Below are 19,578 nucleotides of genomic sequence, written 5' to 3'. Positions count from 1 at the left end.
AAAAGTCTGATGCTTTGATAAAACCAAGGCCTTCTTTTCTGGTAGTTTTTTAAGCAGAGAACCCTGTAAATACTTCTGATGGCTCTCGTTTCCCTAGATACAAGAAGGCAAAATGGCCGCTGTATAGAAAGCTACCACCAGCTTTGCAGAGTAATAAAACAGTTTTCTTCTGAGGATAAAGGTGTGAGCCTCAGGCTGTTAGGTCTGTGTCGGCTCATGTGGCAGCCATACTGGGTGTTACCCAACGTTTCCAGGAACAGACAGAAGTGAATGGCCCGGTGGGAGCTGTACATGGAGTATGATCGGCCACATTACAGCCCTGCAGGGATGGGATGTGTCGCTGTGGACACGTACAGGGTGTGAGTCAGCCCTTTGTGTGTGAAGGTGATAAGATCGGAGGATTCTACTTTAAGCCAAGGGATCTGCTCAGGTTTACATATCCCTAATCCCTTACACAGTGAAACAAAACCTCTACGGACATGATTACTCATCGGGAAGGTCAGTGACATGTGTATATCCAGGTCTATGCCGGACGCTGACAGGTGACTGCGACCGATCATCAGGCTCCATACATTGCAATCCCTTCTCACTGTCACTCACCTCCTAATTCATGAAGGGGAAGCTTCCCCCTCCTACATAGACAGAGCGGAAGAATGTTTATAAACTAGAAGGTTTGGTGATTCAGCATCTACTGGTGCATGGTACACACTGCCGCAATATGGTGTAAGAGCTGCATGTCTTATGTGCCATCATATACCAGTATTTTGTAGCATGTAATGGTGGTTTAAAGTTATAAACCCTCGTCAAATATGGGACTCCTCAATAGGACTTAAGTGCCCAGCACATTTTGAAGGGTTGTCACATCCTAGTCAGTACTACAGAAGATGCCCTCACACTATTGAGGGTGTGGGCACAACTTCTGATATTACTACTGTTTCTCATTAAGGGTACATGCACACGACGGAATCCCGATGGAAAACCCGCTGCGGATTCTGCAGCTCGCACCCGCTCACGGACGTTTCCCCCATGCCGCAGACTCCATTCTATGCACGGGTGGATTCCGCCATCCACCCAAAGAATGAACAGGTTCATTCTTTGGACGGACGTCTGAATCTGCCCGACCATAGAATGGAGTCTATGGCATGGATGGAGACATGCGCGGCCGTGAGCTCCGGATTCCGTAGTGTTCACGTACCCTTAAGGGGTTATCCTGGCTTACAAAAACTTCCCGGAGCAGCACTATTCTTGTCTTCTGTTTGGGTGCGGGTTTTGCATCTCCGTTCCATTAAAGTGAATGGAGGACAGGTGGCACCATTTTTTTTGTTTGATTACCTCCTATTCCTGAATAACCCCTGTAAGCTACTTAGTATACTTGCTAACAGTCCCAATTTTGCCAAATCAATATGGTTTATGTTAAAACCACAAAAAAGCTGTGAGAATAGGAGGATTGGGGGTGGGGGGGTTAAAGGTGTATTTCAGGGAAATTTGAAAAAATAACAATGGGAAAACTTAAACCAAGGTTAACCTTTTGCTAATATACTTAGCCTTTCTTTGTGGGCTGTCCTGGGAGATTGCTGGTTTGTTCATGTGATGCTCCAGGTGGTGACAGCAGGAATACAGTCTCTGGCTTTACTTATTAGGTAAGGAAGGCGTAGGCAGTGGTGGCAAGGCAGCTACTTAGAGGGGCACTATCCATTAGGTATTAGACTCTGCTGGTGAGGGTCTTGACACCTCTTGTTTGGTTTCAGTTACAAAGTTGAGCGAGAAACCAGTGCTCGCACAGAATCTGACCGCACTGTGATGTGACTTGTGAGGCATATCCAGGAGTTCTTGGCACCAGTGGTAAGCTGGAAGGAGCAGACCTTGGCATTGGGCAGAAACAGGACTCTGCAAAAGCAGGGGTACCCAATTGGCAAGATGTAACTTCCTCAACCCCTGGCAAACTCGAGGAACACTGCAGAATGGAGGACTTGACTTGGATGACCCTCTCAGTGTGGACAGTCTGGTTCCCTCTATGGTAGTCACACCTCTGGTGCTTGGCAAACCATGTTACAGGAAAGATGAGGTCCACTGGTCAGTGGCCAAGGCCCCTGGTAGCAGACTTCTTGGCTCTGGATACAGCTAATTTAGACTCTGGTACAGAACATCAAGGTCTGCTCTAACCACCCTCACACAACAAAATATGAACTTGGTAGTTATAGTGAATCTGTGTGGCATGACATGTCAAAAGTTTTTTTTTTTTTCTTTCCTCGTTTAAAGTGACAGTGCCCATTTAAATACTTGAGTATCACAAAGACAACCACAGTGTTACCTAATGAACTACCGAGAGGTGAAGTGATATAGTTGTTTTTTTTTCATTTATATAGTCTTGGGGGTTGTCAGCTGACCATAGCAACCAGTCAGATCCCGGCATTTACATTCCCGAGGAGGTGTTGGTGGTTCAGGTTTTCAAACTAAATTTATGTGAAAGTGGAAAATGGTTCCAGGGAAACAATTAACTGGAATGTGACAACACAGGTTGCACCGGTTGCTGCCATCACATGACTATATTGACCTAATGGCCCCAGTGCGCAGTGTATTTGTTGAGTGTACTTCCAGTACCTTCTCTGGCCCATAAGGGCATGGCACAGATTCCTTTTGATACAGGAAGAGGCAGGTTACACTGCAGCACAGTGGACATAAAGCAGTAGATACATTGCTGTTTAACACAAGGAACAGCTGCCTAGAACGTTATGAGAAGGAAGACTTGATTTACCTTTCAGGAACAGTGTTGCTCCTCTAGGAGGCACAGTGGCCCAGCTTGGAGGTACATAGCCTAAGCTTTTTCCGGCTCTAACACTACCCCTTACAGAGCACAAACAGTTAAGCATATTTATTTATTTATTTATCATATCCTGCCTTTGTTTTGTAGGTCCAGCACGTATAAGACTCTCGGACTTGACGTGTCAGTCCGGTACACCCAGGGAAGCTGGAGCGGAATCCTGGGAACAGATATCATTCGCATCCCTAAAGGAGTCAATGACACCTTTGTGGTAAACATTGCCACAATCCTGGAGTCTGAGAGCTTCTTTATGCCCCAGATCAACTGGCAAGGGATTCTGGGACTGGCCTACAAGAGCCTGGCTAAGGTAAGTCGTCCAGGACAGTCCTTCAGGATGTTTCCTAGGCCCTCCGACCACTATAGGCGAATGGATGATCACAGGAGCAATGGTGTAAAATCACTGGTCATTGAGTATTGCTATTCCTTTCACATGCTGCCATCTAGTGGACAAACACACACATGATGTGCAGCAAGTAGACCACTGGATGTACACATGAATGTGTCATTGCTTACATACTTCCGTAATAGACGTTTCTCAGTTTTCATTAAACTCCTTAGCTCGATAACAAATTTTCTAAGGTCCCTATTACACGGGACTATAGTGCGAAAAAATTGTTCAAATTTAACCAATAATCATTTCGTGTGAAAGCAGGGAACGGTCGAAAAATTGTTTGTGTATCATTGATCGCATCTTTTGAGCTGAACCTAAAATTGTTAATCATTCGCTGTCATTCCACATTCATTCACTGATCGTACGAAGTAAGGGTCCATTTACACAGAAAGATCATCTGCCAAAGATTTGAAGCCAAAGCCAGAAACAGACTATTAAGAGAGATCAGGTCATAAAGGAAAACCTGACATTTCTCCTCTTTAAATCCATTCCTGGCTTTGGCTTCAAATCTGTGTAATATAGTGGTGGATTTTTGGTAGCTCTTGTTTGCAATCATCAATTGTTAAAAATTGCTTTGTCTAATCTGACCCTTAATTATATCTGAGACTGGGTGACAAAGTAAAGTTACCAGTATAGCTTCCACCAGTGGCCATCCTGCTTTTCCAGACTCCTGAATGGCAAATTTTCTCTAGTTATGTAGCAATACAGAATCTTCTGTTGCATTATGTTTTGAGTAGCCAGATTTGCTATTCTGGTGCTCCTACGGCACCAACTTGTCCAGAGTGCCATCAGACCCACTGTTAAAGATAAGTGTTATTACGTGTCGTGTCTAAACTTTTTTTTCTTCCAGCCTTCAAGTGCTGTGGAAACTTTCTTTGACTCGCTTGTTCAACAGCAGAAGATTCCTGATATCTTCTCCATGCAGATGTGTGGAGCTGGTCTGCCCACTACTGGTGTGGGCAACAATGGCGGCAGCCTGGCAAGTATCTGTTACAGCTTATCATAATCAGTGGCAGCATTGTCTACACTGGATACATCTGTATTACTTCTCAGCTGAGGGCAGGACTAGCTATGTACAATGTATCAGTCTGGAGTCCAGGCTGTAGAGCTCACAGAGCATTGTCTACACTGGATACATCTGTATTACTTCTCAGCTGAGAGCAGGACTAGCTATGTACAATGTATCAGTCTGGAGTCCAGGCTGTAGAGCTCACAGAGCATTGTCTAGGCTGGGTACATTGAATGATCATATGAACCAATTTTCATGATGTGTTTTCCTCCTTCAGGTCATGGGGGGTATTGAGCCGACTCTATACACTGGTGATATCTGGTACACGCCGATCACTGAGGAGTGGTATTATCAAGTAGAGGTTCTGAAGTTCGAAGTCGGAGGTCTCAACCTAAACCTGGACTGTAGAGAGGTAAATGGGAAAACTAAATGCAGCTCATTCCATTCATTTGAGACCCCAATAATATGTATTACATTTCCTTGAAGGGGAAACCTCTTTTGAAGGAGTATGTTCATCTTGTAAGGTTTTGGTCATCAAGGATTAGGGGGGGGGGGGAGAGAACAGCTGCCTTCTTGCAAAAACTGCACCATCCCTGGTTGTGTGTGGTATTACAATTCATCTCCATTCTCTTCAATGGAACTGAGCTGTAAAACCCACACCCAACCTGAGGACAGGGGTGGTGCTGTTTCTGGGGAAAAAAGGCCAAGTTTTTCTAAGCCTTGAGAAACCCTTTAAGTGATTTACAAGGTCATTAAATTGAGAAGTTCACTTTTCCCCCCCTGCATTGTGGATGTTTACTCATTGTATCTCTATAAGACATGAACAGAACTGTATGTGTGCTATTAGTTTAGTTGCATTGTGTTTATCTATAATGATGACTAATAATAATTTTTGTTTCTTTCCTTTTAGTATAACGCTGATAAAGCCATTGTGGACAGCGGCACCACCCTTCTGCGTCTTCCTGAGAAAGTTTTCAATGCAGTAGTAGAGGGGATCATTCAGACCTCTCTGGTGAGTCTTATGGGGGCACCACTTTAGCCCTTTGTAGAAAACATCTCCATCTTTCAACTTTTTAATTGTTTTTAATCTAAAAGTTGAAAAAAAAAGAATGAAAAGTCATGGATGAAGACTTTGTTCCGTCCTGTTTAGTCAGCGCTCTCCTTGTGTGATTGTGGTGTTTGCTGTCCTGTCAGGAGGTGGTGTGTACCTCCTCTCCTTTACCAAACAGAAAATGTGTAGTTCCATAGAGGGAAATGGGCCGCTCCAACCTCTGCCTAGCTGGATCATTTCTAGATCAATATACACTGCGCATACCCAGGGCGGACACAGACTGCTTAGGGCCCCTGTGGATGTGCTTGGTACCCCAATAAGTGAACCAAACCACCATACACAGGTGTATACAAATAAAGTACTTACTGCCGCTTGTGTACCCCCCCCCCCCCAGTCCTTTTAGTTTGTAAGTTCTTCTTTCACCCCCAGTCGTCATAGTGTGTAAGCTCTTGTATCACCCCTAAAGAGTAGTGCAAGTACTGTGACCAACAACACTGTATAGCATAGAATTATTATGTGTACCCCATATAGCAGGAGAGAGGAGTTAGATGAACAGATAGAATCTAAAGAACCAACAGGGGCACAGATAGGCATGGAGGGAGGCAGAGGATCCTAGAACTGCCGAGGGAGGATGCACACAGGCCACCACACTGATGCAGAGGTCACAGGTCACCACACTGATGGAGAAGCACAGCCTGTGTTACAGATAACACGGCAGCTGCCACCACACACAGATGACCCCCTTTTATTTCCCCCTTTCCCCCCACACCAACTGTACAGGACACAGACCTGACAGAAATGTTTTTGTCAAACTGTAATTTTTATTAGAATTTTGTCAATGTAAACAACACAGAGTATACAAAAAGGAAAAACAATAATCAAAATTGTAGCTGCTTCCATAGTCCAGATGGGATTATAGCAATATTAAGGACTTATCAAGCTATGTAGCACGTCATGTATTAAACTGTGGTCAATCAAGAGCAAATCACATCTAAGTTCTTGTCAGGGGACGGGACCAAAATTGAATTCACTGTTCGGCCCCTCTCCCAGTCTGGACACCTGTGCAGCTGAACCGATATGCGGTATGTCCTCCACCGGCGTATACCTCCATGAGAGAATTATAAGGAGGAACGATGAGTCCGTCTATATAGAAGCTTCATAGATCTCAGTCACTGTGCCTACAAATATTATTATTAATGTTTTTACCAGTTAATGGCCTTAGTGATTTTCATTGTGAGTGGAGTTTTTTTGTGTGTTTTCACTCCAGCTGTTGTGAAACTCTGGAAGGGCTTGTTTGGAGTTACATTGATTGAATACATAGAATCAGTAGCCGCTGTTCACAATGTGTTTGTGTTTTTACATTTCACTAGTTTCCATTTAATGAAATTTATAAATAATGATAAATATCTCCTCCCCTCGGTGACGCACCAGGCAGGGGGCAGACTTCATTCTGAAGGCGAGGTGTCCAGAGGGGAGGAGATAGTGGTGCACTAGGGGTGCTGAGCCCGCCTCCACACCACCAGGCTAGTACATTTGCATAGATACAAACCGGAGATCTCAGGAATCAGATGGCGGAGTGAGGAAAGGGTGGCACTGTTACAGTGTGCGTGGTAGTACCGATTAGGTTCTATGGAAATTTTTATTGACTTAATTTAGTGCTACATTCACTTGAGGTATAGAATAACATTGGATAGTCTGCTCTTGTGTCGACAAAAACGCAGGCTCTACACTTGGTGCAGGCTCCGTAGACTTTAGACACCTTCACAAATACATAGCCTGTGATTGTAGGTGGTCATCGGAGTATCCTCTACAGCCCACCACCCCCTAGTATGTAGTGTCCACTACAGTGACATTCCCTTTATATATAATGCAGGATATTTGTGCTTTGTTGGCAGCATGCCACAGCAAAACTAAAACCGCAGTTGAATAAAACTCCTTGTTCTCCCTGGAAATTGCTTCTGATAACTTGATTTATTCTTCTTCCTCCTTCATTGATTTTTGTAGATCGAGAATTTCAATAATGAGTTCTGGACGGGCCAGCAACTGGCATGCTGGGAGAAGACTGAGGAGCCGTGGGGGTATTTTCCAGACCTCTCCATCTATCTGCGGGATGTGAATTCCAGCCTGTCCTTCCGCCTCACTATAAAGCCTCAGGTCCATAGAACCTTTTTATTTATATTTTTTTCTTCACTTGATGTATTTGCATGTTATTCCTTGCTGTCCTTGATATCTTGGCTTTGTACATATACACTTGGGATATGACACTGATATCTGCAGTACATATACTCATATCTATAAGGTCATCATGTGGATTTACTGTGAATGTTGAGATGGTATTAAATGGGGCACTGTCACTTTAAAAAAAATTAACCTAGAGACACGTCAAAAGTTTTGGTTGTGGTCTGAATGTTGAGAACCCCAATGATTGCTAAATAGAGCCGGATTGATGTCTTTTCTGACTATCTGCAGGAAACAGTCTCTATTGTACGTCTATGAAGACTGCCTCCTGCAGCGCGTCTGAGACTGGAGCAAGCCAGGGAGAGAAGTGCTCGGTTGAATACTTCTATATCTAATAAACATCCAGACTAAGACCAGTTAAAACTTTATAAGACATTTAAAGTGATAGGGAGTGTTTGTAATTATACTGTACAAGACAGATGTGTATGATCCTTTATCTGCCATAAAATGTATACTGAAAGACTGATATCAATATCAGCTGATCACAAAAAATTCATAGAAATTGTAATTTGTGAGCCGTAGAAATGACTATAGTAATGTAAAGATCTGTAGACAGACGTCTCTTGTCGCTCAAACCTGAACACTCGCCAGTGATGCCGTTCACAGGGTGGAGCACGATCTGCGTCACGTTCATCTTGACATATACCAGAAATAGTCTGAAGGCTGTTCTGTCCTCTTGTGTTCTTGAACCACAAATTATGGAAATTAGAAGTACAATTATTTTTTTTAAATGTAACTTTATTTTTCCCTCTTCCAGTTATACATTCAGTCTGTGACAACAACGCGTCTGGATTTGAATTGTTTCCGTTTCGGCATCTCGCCATCATCCAACGCTCTGGTTATCGGAGCCACAGTGATGGAAGGATTCTATGTCATCTTTGACAGGGAACAGAAGTGGGTCGGTTTTGCCACCAGTAATTGCGCAGGTGAGATGCTGAACAAAATGGCAGCTAAGACTGCTAGTCATTAACCCATAGTTTTTTTTTTTTTTTTTTTTTTTATTCAGTTTTCATATATTGGGGGTAACTAATCAGGACTTTATGTAAAGTCTTACATAACCCATGACAGATTTACTAGTAGGCGAATTTACAGATGTGCATTAAAGGGGTTATCTAGCGCTACAAAAACATGGCCACTTGCCCCCCTACTTTTGTCTCCAGTTCAGGTGGGGTTTGCAATTAAAGCGGCACAATCAGCAGGTTCTTCCCAGAGTTCTGCCGCAGTAGCAGGGGACCTCAGTAGTATATTGCAGTTGCACCCCTCTTGGCCCCTGCATTATTTGTAAAATTACTTGCATAAGAGCATTTAGGGCGTTGCTCGGGGCCGGAGAGCATTGCCGCGCCCGCCCCCTCCCGTCCCGCCCACTATGCATATTCATAACTGCATAGTGGGCTCTATACACGCCGGCTGCGCAGGGAAGCAGTCCTGTCAGAGACAGGCTGCTTCCCGCGCATGCGTGAATCCCTTGGGCCGTCGTATAAGTCTATCTTATACATATGTCCTGAGGGACCATCGGGAGGTTCGACAGCGGCCCGGGGGATTCTGTCCGACGGGACTGCTTCCCTGCACAGCCACCGTGTATAGAGCCCACTATGCAGTTCTTAATATGCATAGTGGGCGGAGAGGCGGGGGGCGGGCTGCGGCGATGCTCTCCGGCCCTGAGCAACGCCCTAAATGGAGCATTTAGCGATTTTTACAAACAATGCTGGGGCCGAGAGGGGTGCAACAAACTGCATTATACTACTGAGGTCCTCTGCTACTGCAGCATATCGACAGGTTCTCTGGGAACGGAGTTTCAAAACCCCACCCAAACTGCAAAAGTATCCATGTTTTTGTAGCGCTGGATAACACCTTTAATGTGTAATAAGTATCCATTGGCACCGGAGATTGTTGTCTGGAAGCCAATGTGTAAATACTATGCACTATACTCTTTTTACAGGTTGCGGTCACAATCTGACCCCAAAAGTACAGGGTTGATCTACCAGGAAGTGAGGTTTCTCTGTTCTTGGTAGATGCAGCGAGGGCCTGGCTGTCTGTATGACATAGACCAGCACCACCAATCTAATACAACATACAGTACACTTCAGCTACAGTGTGTATTTCCAGTGTCATAGCAGTGCCTGAACCTGCTGCAGCAATTTGCCACGGCTGACTAAAGTATAAGGTGTATGGGGACCTTAAGTGGGAGAGTAATGGCGCTATCTCATAGTAATATATTTTTTTTTTTCTGGTGGCCATAGCAACCAATCACAGATCCCATAGCAACCAGTCACAGCTCAGCTTTCATTTTACCAGAGAAATCTGACAAACAAAAACTGAGCTGCGACTGGTTGCTACAGGCAACAGACACTGTTGCCCATAGCGACCAATCAAGTCCCAGCTTTCACTTTTACAGTGCAGTGTGACCGAAAGGCGATATGTAATGGCAACTTCTAGGGGCAATGGCTACATCCATATTGCGAAGGCTGGGTTCACACTGCGTTTTTGCAGTCCGATTAACGTACACATTTTATGGAAAAAAATGGATGCAGTTGTGTGTCATACGTTTTTCCATTGACTTCCATTTAAAAAACTGATTGAAACGGGTGCGTTTTTTTTTTTTTTCTTTTTTCTTTTACAGACACAAAAGTAGTGTTGACTACTTTTTTCTGCTGTGCTCCCCCTTGTTTAAAGGGAAAAAAAACGTGCCATCCCATCCTATGGGTTCAGCATGATCACTTTAATATTTGAAAAAAAATTAAAGGTTATAAGTTAGTGGCCCTTTTAAGCAGAGTGCAGAGCGGAGCTGTCATCATGGCTTCATTACTGGCTTGTTACCATTGTTTACGTTGGCTTTTACTTGTGTCAAGTCTCGATCATCACTGCAGGAACTGGATGACAAGGTTTTTGGCCGGCGATGTTTTCACAGTGACATCCTTATTAATCACACAGGGACAGAGACACAATAATCCAGTATATAGTGCAGTGCTCCACCACCCCGCCTCTATAGCTGTTGCAGAACTACAACTCCTAGCATTCTCTGAAATCTGTAGAGAGTCCACAGGCTTGGGAACACTGATCTACTTATTCCAGGTTTTAGGAATGTTGTTGTATAGAGTTATAATACTTTGCAGAGATTATAAACAGATGTGTATCTCTGAGGATCTTCCATGCCATCTAGTGGCTAAGTTGTGAAACGTTCTATTTACTATCATTTTTGCTTAAAATGTCACTGTCGTTTAAATTATTTTTGCAGAAGTCAATAGTACAGGCGATTTTTAAGAAACTTTGTACAGTGGTACCTTGGTTCAAGAGCTCACAGTTTTTCAAAATTGTGACTTTAAGAGCTCCCTGTACTGGGTGGGAGCGGGAGTTGGGAGGGGCATGACCCAGAAAGTCTCCCTTACCTTCCAAATTATATAAGATCTAGAGATGAGCGAACTGGGTTCGAGTCGATCCGAACCCGAACGTTCGGTATTTGATTAGCTGGGGCTGCTGAACTTGGATAAAGCTCAAAGGTTGTGTGGAAAACATGGATACAGCCAATGACTATATCCATGATTTCCACATAGCCTTAGGGCTTTATCCAACTTCAGCAGCCACCGCTAATCAAATGCCGAAAGCTTGGGTTCGGATCGATTCGAGCATGCTCGAGGTTTGCTCATCTCTAATAAGATCCCCTTCAGGCTGGGGCTTACATCCGGGGACAGGACTGTGGAGGTGATCTCTTCATAGCTGTAACCCCTCTCTCCCTGGACAGAGAGTGCTGCATGTATGTGCCCACATCTGCCCTGCTCATTCCTTCCTGCTCCCTCAGCCTCTGTCAGCTCTTGTGTTTCCCATCCTCTCCATTACTGTACAGTAAATTATAATATGACATATTCAGCTGTTTCTGAATGTTTCATCTGTTTTACATGTTCAGAATAAAAACATTGTGTTTGGGGTGTGGAACCAGTAGTCTGCATTTCTATGATTTCTTATGGGAAAATTTGCTTTGGTTTAAGAGTGGCTTTGGATTACAAGCACGGTCATGGAACGAATTATGCTTGTAATCCAAGGCACCATTGTAATTGGGTTTATTAGCTGAAAAATGCATTTTTATCATGAAAAAGCAGTTTTAAGCTCTTTCCCCTGTCTTCATGATTCTGTTATAGAGAGGGGTGGGGTTGAGGGAGATGAGGCACCAAAACAGGACAGTCAGCACTGACCTCTCTGACCTCTTAATATGGGCTTTCACACAGGTCCCGCTGTGTAATCCTTTGTTCTCTGCTGCCAACTTAGCTCCCTCTTCCCTCTCCCCTCTCCAAAGATCACACAGGGCTGGACTGTTGAAAAAGAGTCGAAAGTTTTTGTGAACGCAGATAATGGCATATTTGCCTAATAAACCCAATTACGAAGTTTCTTAAAATCGCCTGTATTTTTGTCTTCCCAAAAAAAAAAAAAACGACAGTGACACTTTAAAGGGTTTCCAGGATTAGGAAGACTAAGCTGCCTTTTTTTATTTTATTTTTTTTACAAAAACAGCACCACCCCTGTCTTAAGGCTGTGTGTTATATTACAGCTCTACTATTCACTTCAATGGCACTGAGCCGCAACACCACACACAACCTGAGGACAGGAGTGGTTCTGTTTCTGGAAGAAAGCAGCTATGTTCTAATATTGGACATTTTAAACAAAGCAGAACAATGTTAAAATTGCTGTAATCTAGCAAAACAAGATATAGCAAGCGATATATATATAACATATATAATATATAATATATATATATATATATATATATATATATATATATATATATAAATTATCTATTTTTTTTTTTTCTTTCAGTTGTCAACGGCGTAAGAGTGTCCGAGATCTCCGGCCCATTCAGTACTGTGGATGTATCTAGCAACTGCATCGCCAGCAACCCCCTCAGGGAGCCAATCATGTGGATTATATCTTATACGCTCATGACCTTCTGCGGCATAGTCCTGCTGGTCCTTGTGGTGCTTCTGCTAATTCCCAACAGACGTAACAGCAATGGCCCTGAAGTTGTGAATGATGAATCCTCTTTGGTGCGCCATCGCTGGAAATAAACTTCTTAGGGGCAGCGAGAGGGGACTGGACCTGGTTATATTTCCCATGATTCATCACGGGCTGCTGGGAACTATCGGGTTACGAGCCCGTCACTACCAAAGCTGTTTGTTGGACGGGATGCCGTCTAAATAACTTATTGTCTTCCCTTTCCTTGCAAAGTTCAAAGTATGCCAGTATTGGCAAAGTCTTAATACTACTAGTCTATCTGGATGCACTGTATCTATTTTCCGTTAATTTGTCCTCAAAGCCATAGGCCATGACCACTCATCCGCTGAATCTTAAAGGGGTTCTCCAACTTGGAAAACTGTTTTTTATATAAGTGAATATGGGGGCGCTATTCAAATCCTGGACTGTCTTTTGCTCTGGAGGACCTGATCTGTAATGGGAACTGTGTAATGCATCATTTCACCTGTAGTCGTTTCAGATCACAGCTAGGGGACACCTTTTTAATCGTCTTGTTGTCAAGGTACCCTTCTAAAATGTAGGGATTACCCAAGATGGAGAAATACCAGGCACCTGTGATCATTTTAAGTCATCAGGGCGGTCCCTTGCGTCTTTTCCCCACCCCACAGGCTTTGATTGTTTGGCTCTCTTCTTGTACCCAAACAGGGAAACCTCTATCAAGTAAGACTGGCTGGGCAGGGAGAAGCCGTTAGAGACCACCTCAGTTACTCTTGATGACAGGCCCCCATATGGGCTTTTTTTTTTTTTTTTTTTTTTTTTTGCATTAAAGGGATTATCCAGAAAGCAAAAAAGGTCCTACCTCTTCTGCTGTTGGGCACTCCGTTTCCTCCATCTGTTTGTGTGCTGATAATACCTCAGCCAAGAGAGTGTTGAGAGAATGTTGTGGATGCTGTGAGCATTGCATGCTGGGATGGTTTCACCTGCACGCAGTGTTCATAGGTCATTGCCTATGGTCATTGCCCTCAGCTTGGTCCTGCCCCCCTCATGTCTGACGTTATCAGTAGAGATGAGTGAACCTGGAGCATGCTCGAGTCGATCCGAACCCGAACTTTCGGCATTTGATTAGCGGTGGCTGCTGACCTTGGATAAAGCCCTAAGGCTATGTGGAAAACATGGATATAGTCATTGGCTGTATCCATGTTTTCCAGACAACCTTAGAGCTTTATCCAACTTCAGCAGCCCCAGCTAATCAAATGCTGAATGTTCGGGTTAGGATCGACTCGAACTTGAACCCGGTTTGCTCATCTCTAGTTATCAGCAAAGACTGATAGAGGGAGGAAGTGGAGCGCTGGAGAGCAGTAGAGGAAGGACCCTTTCTGCTCTCTGGATAATCCCTTTAAGGTCTGACCCTGGGTCGGGGGTTCTATCTACATTCCACATGGAAATTACGGTTTTCTTTGTTTCTGATTAGGGATACATGTTCATCAGACTGTAAATACCCATAATCCACAATGTAATCCCTAATCCCTGTTTTATTGATGATGTGATTGATAACTTGACCTTCTTATAAGCACAATCAGCACTTGGATTAAAAGTTTTATCACAAAATTTGTCTTTATTAAAATTTGGAGGAAGCCATTTAGTTACAGAACATAAAACAAACCACAACCAGTCATTGGGATTGTGCTTTATTGATGGGAGTTGTAGTGTCAAGTAGTTGGTACGAATTGTGCAATTGATAAGCAATAATCTGTTTTACCCTGTAATCTTGCTGCTGTCCTGTCCTTATTTTTATTTTTCTGCCAAGTCCCCCTAGTGGCCAAGAACCGTAAAAAGATATATTTTTTTCAATATTTTCTGTTAATTCTTCAACCTGCTTTCTGATTTTTCACTACAACCCGATGTTTACTTCATGTTGTATTTATAAGACTGTAAATGAGACTGAACACACGATTAAACCAAAATTTATATCTATTCAATGTCTCATAGTATGATTCTTTTTTTTTTTAGCATTTCATTAGTCTTCTATTACTGTAGTAGTTAGTAGAAATGTGACACCAGTGTGAACAGAACAGTTGCCTCATATATCAGAAAGTGATCGTCAACCTATTCCTGATATCCTGATTTTAAACCCTTTTACATGGGTCAGTAATTGGCCCCATATTGGGCCATGTAAAAGGGGGGTTTGTCTTTATGCCGTTGACTCTGTGGTAAAACAGTTCCTCAAGACTGTACGATTACAATGATAGGCAATTTATATAACTTTTACTGCTTTTAAAAAATGTTAACTTGGTGTGTTCAACCCTGTCCCGCATAAGGACGTGCAAGCACGTCCTTTGGCGGGAGGGGGAGTGGCCCAATCTGCAGCATGTGGCTCGCCCCGCCTGGCTAGTAAGCCATTTATATGCAGTTGTCAAAGCTGACAGCTGCATTAAAATGGCTATAAGAAGCCATCTCTGGTGTCTAGTGGGGCGGATCCTTTCATCACAATGAAGCTGATCCCGGCTCGGTGATGGATTGCAGGGGGCTTCAGCAGCCCATTATAATCCAGCACTCATCTCATCGATTAGCTTTCAGCAGCCTTCTCATGAGCCCTTTCTTTACCACCTTAGGCCCCGTGCACACGGAGCAAAAGTGGCAGAATGCCACCAGCCTCCCTGTCATAATGACAGTCTATGGTAGGCTCTCGCGCTTCCTCTCCCCGTGCTGAAGAATGAACATGTTTATTCTTCAGCACGGAAAGATGAGGCGCGAGAGCCTCCCATAGACTGTCATTATGACAGGGAGGCTGGTGGCATTCCGCCACTTTTGCTCTGTGTGCACGTAACCTTAGCGGTGACATGACCTACATTTAAGTCATGAGTTGTTAAGGGCTTAAACCAACTTGTGTCAGAAAGTTATACAGATTAACTTTTATTTAAAAATCTCTTCCAGTACTTATCAGCTGCTGTATGTCCTGCAGAAAGTGGTGTATTCTTTCCAGTCTGACTCATTTCTCTATAATGCCACCTCTGTCCGTGACAGGCACTAGGCAAAAAGGCCTACAGAGCTTCAATTACGAGTCTCAAAACTCAGGACTAGCCAGAAATCCCTCCACGGAAGGACCTAGCAAAGAGTGGCTCCTGTATGGAGACCACCAAAACCACCATATTAAGTGGTCCCTTTAGTTAATATCAGACTCAGGAGACTGAGGATAGGACCAGGGAAAACCAAGGCCAGGTATCCATCCACAGCAACATTTCGGGGTGTTGCCCCTCATCAGTGTGGAGCAGGATTCTGGCTACATGGGAGCAATGCCCAGTAGAGCCAAATGGAAAACAGATCACTGATCTCAGGGAGACCAGCCAAAGAAGACACTCTCTGCTGCAGGATAAAGCGCTCAATACAATGAAATCCTAGGTGCATTGCCTCCTGGGAAACGTCAATATGCAAAAAGATCTGCAGAAGTCCCAGGGGGCAATGCTCCTAGGATATAAATGAGCACTTTAACCAGTAGCCGATAGTGTCGTCTTTGGCTGGTCTCCCTGAGATCAGTGATCTGTTTGCTGTACATGTCAGGAACTGCCCAGAGCAGCAGCGATCACCATAGAAAACCTCTGTACAGCAAACAGATCACTGATCTAAGGGAGACCAGCCAAGAGAGGACAAGTCAGAGACGACCTCAACCCACGCCGTGGACTAGGAGAGTGACAGAGTGGGACAGTATCCACAGACAGCAGTAAGCTAGGAACTGATCCTGATAGGGCAAAGTTGCTAAGGCCTATGAACTGTATCTCTGTATCTCAGCACATCGAGTGTAACCTATCTTGTCAAAGTAAAGCTGTATAACTTGCTGCACACAAGTACCTTCCAAGTAAAACAAATGTATTTATGTTAGAGATTCTGTGATTCTTCACCCCACACCGACACAGTACACACCGCAACATTGGGACGTTTCCCCTCTCTGTGGGTGGCAGTTCCGATAGTCCGGGAGGGTCACTACACCACTGGCCATTCGTGACTACTCTAAGCCAATAAACCTCGAAGCAGCCTGGCAGGACACTGACCTCAGGGGAACAAGGTACAATCGGCCTTATAAAATAAAAGCAGGCATGCCATCACACCTCTGTGCCCAACTGGCACTGGCGTCACGAAGTAACATCCTAAGGTCAGACTATATGTTGGCCCATCACCAACAGAGTGGAGTCACACTTCACCACCTAGCAACTGACTAGCAAACCTAGCAAACTTCACCACCTAGCAAATTCATTCTGTTCTGGGGGGAAACAGGTGACCTATTCTAACATTAGCCACTAGATGGCGGCAGCTGTCAACAAAACAAGTTCATTCTCTTTACTATTAGGCATGTAAGAGGAAGCAAAGAGGAAGAAGCAGCAGTCCATGTATAGTAGTTTGGCTTGATGAATGGAGCCCGCTGGCTGTATCCATGTTTTTTTGGGCTGCATCCAACGCCTTCAGCAAACGTTTATAAAATGGACTCGAGTATGCATTAGTTATTCATCTTTGACGGAGAATAACTTTTAATCCTTGGTAAATTGGTCTTTATAGTATGTGTTATTGCAGTTACAGCCAGCAGGGGGCGCAAAGTTCCAAATACAGTAATAGATAAGCTGCTCTGTTATAGCAATGTAAATGTAATGGCAAGTAAAGTGAAGTTCCCCAGTCAGCAAGATGTGGGTCCCCATGAGGAGGATGAGGGCCACACAATGATTCACACTGTTACCTGTAAGACTCCCCAGTGCCTTTCATACAGCATACTGATACTGAAAGCTCAGGGTGCAACGCCATGAGACAAAGCCATTTATTAATGAAATACAGACTTCCCCAACTTGACTTCAACTTTAACATTTGACAATTCTTTCGGCGGAATGCGAAATCCGCCCGTGCATAGAATGGTGTCTATGGCACAGGCGGAGAGGTGCGCGGCCCTAAACGGGTACGAGCTACGGAATCCGTCGGAAATTCTCTGCTCGGGTGCCGTAGTATGAACCTACCCTCAGGAGGAATTAAGGTCCAGGTTATAGCTAGAGATCGGCTATTCTGAGGCCTGGATGGCCCTCCCAATATGAATGGGACCACCCACTGGACTCCTAAACCCAGAATGAGCACATGAATGAATTATTGGGTCGGCAGGTATATCTTTTGGCATTACAGCAGTAGAGGGGGGTCTTTGGTCCTGGAGCTGTCACTTATAATGCGGGTTATATGATATTCTCTGGAGGACTGATGGGATGAGAAACACCTTCTTTACTGCCCATTTAATCCTTTGATTGTCATAGTCCATGACAAAGTATGATCTGAGGGTTTCCCTGCTCCCATTATGTCACTGGGTTTCCCAGTAAGCCAGAGTCTGGGGAAAAGCTCCACAGTCATCCCTGGGGGCCTTTCTGTGTTTGTTTATTGTGCCTGCTGCTAGGGTATAGTGAAGGGATTATAGCAGAAGACTGTGTTATAGAGACATATAGAAACATAGAAGATTGTCGACAGAAAAAAAATACTTAGTTCATCTAGTCGTAGGCAGGTTTACATTCTGTTATTGTAGATTTACCACCAACCACATCTGCTGGAAGTTTGTTCCAAGCATCTACTACTCTTTCAGTAAAGTAATATTTTCTCATGTTGCTTCTGATCTTTCCCCCAACTAACCTCTCGCTGTGTCCTCTTATTCTTGAGTTCAGTTTTTTCTAAAAAGACTTCCCTCCTGAACCTTATTTAGTCCTTTAACATATGTAAAGGTTTATTTTCGTGTCAACTATGCCCCCTTTCCCCCCTTCTCTTCTTTTCTTCCGTCTATAAAGATTGAAATCCTTAACTTTTTCCTGATATGTTTTATGCCTGACACGTTTTTAAAAGATCATGTAGTGTAAAAAGTCTAAAAAAAAACCACTTAAAACACTTAAAAAATAAATAGAATAAAACACCAGCTTCAGTTTTAAATAATAAGTAAGTCATAGGCCATGTTTACATGATGGAATTTCATGCAGATTTTGGTGCAGAATTCACCATGGAATCAACCAAAGTGGCCCTGTAGTGTCAACAATATCGGAGCTAATACGCTTCCAAGGTTAGGAGCATACTGTGTTTCCCCGAAAATAAGACGCCCTCCTAAAATAAGACATCCCAACTACCCAACCAACTACTTTTTGTATATTAGTAGTAGGCTCTCTAGCAAACCTCCTTGTAACAACTAAAAAACGAGTTGCAACTCATTACTGAGGAAGGAATAGAGTATTATTCTGAAACGCGTCTAGGAGTTGCAACAAGTGGTGAATACAGTGACATACTGTGCCCTTCTCTAACACTAGTCCCCAGTACAAACTTGATCTGTACACTGGATGTTCTACGAACACCCCCTCCACTGCATCAACCACGGGAGGAATGCCCAGCAAGGGGTGAATACCTTGTCATACTGGGAGAGACCGCTGGACATCAAACACACCTCTCCGAATCCAATGGCCTCCAATGTAAAAACTTTGCTGCCAAAACAAAGGAAAGTATCCACTGAGACGCTGTATACCAGCAAGGGAAGCTATGATCCAACTCATATGTTCTTCATTTTCTACGGCTGTAGATACCGCGACTTTATAGCTACAGGATCGGTGAGAGGTGGACATCCACCAACTTTCCATACCATTTACCTATAAATTTTTATTGGCAACGGGGACCATCACTAACAAGTGACATATATCTTACCATAACGCACAATTAGAAGACAAACTCCTCAATTCTTGTAAAGCACAGTTGTCCAATATGGACATTATCAGCCACTTACAAGGTCGCTGCAAAGCCGCTAATGGACAATAGCATGTACCTTTAACAATCACCACAAGACTTACACTTAAATACTTTTAAGTTACACGTTTTATTTTTATTGTTACTTTATATGCTTATTTTTGCATTTATATGTTGTTATAATAGTTTTATATATTTTATATGTGTCAAACGTTTTAGTAAACATTTATTGTTTATCCACTACCAATCAATATCACTTGTTTAGTTGTTACAAGAAGGTTTGCTAGAGAGTCTACTACTAATATACAAAAATTACCGGGTGCATAGGTGCGAACCAAGTAGTGCACTCGCAATACACCTGTATATTACCATTTGTG

At 43.5% G+C, this 19,578-nt stretch overlaps 1 protein-coding gene across 1 annotated transcript in view; it reads left to right on the top strand.

Moving 5' to 3' along the window:
* The window catches only part of BACE2 (beta-secretase 2), a 35,020-nt gene extending 21,384 nt beyond the window's left edge, over positions 1-13,636 (top strand). Inside the window, exons 3-9 of the mRNA XM_069946222.1 lie at positions 2,912-3,128; positions 4,063-4,191; positions 4,499-4,633; positions 5,132-5,233; positions 7,277-7,426; positions 8,268-8,436; positions 12,317-13,636. Coding sequence (XP_069802323.1) covers positions 2,912-3,128; positions 4,063-4,191; positions 4,499-4,633; positions 5,132-5,233; positions 7,277-7,426; positions 8,268-8,436; positions 12,317-12,564 — 1,150 coding nt within the window. The 3' untranslated portion in view covers positions 12,565-13,636. The remainder of the gene's footprint in view (positions 1-2,911; positions 3,129-4,062; positions 4,192-4,498; positions 4,634-5,131; positions 5,234-7,276; positions 7,427-8,267; positions 8,437-12,316) is intronic.
* The last annotated feature ends 5,942 nt before the right edge of the window (positions 13,637-19,578 follow it).

The sequence above is a fragment of the Dendropsophus ebraccatus genome, chromosome 11 (genome assembly GCF_027789765.1).
Source record: "Dendropsophus ebraccatus isolate aDenEbr1 chromosome 11, aDenEbr1.pat, whole genome shotgun sequence".
Lineage (NCBI taxonomy): Eukaryota > Metazoa > Chordata > Amphibia > Anura > Hylidae > Dendropsophus > Dendropsophus ebraccatus.
The sequence above is the reverse complement of the archived record's forward strand: the minus strand, read 5'-3'. Positions and strand labels throughout refer to the sequence as shown.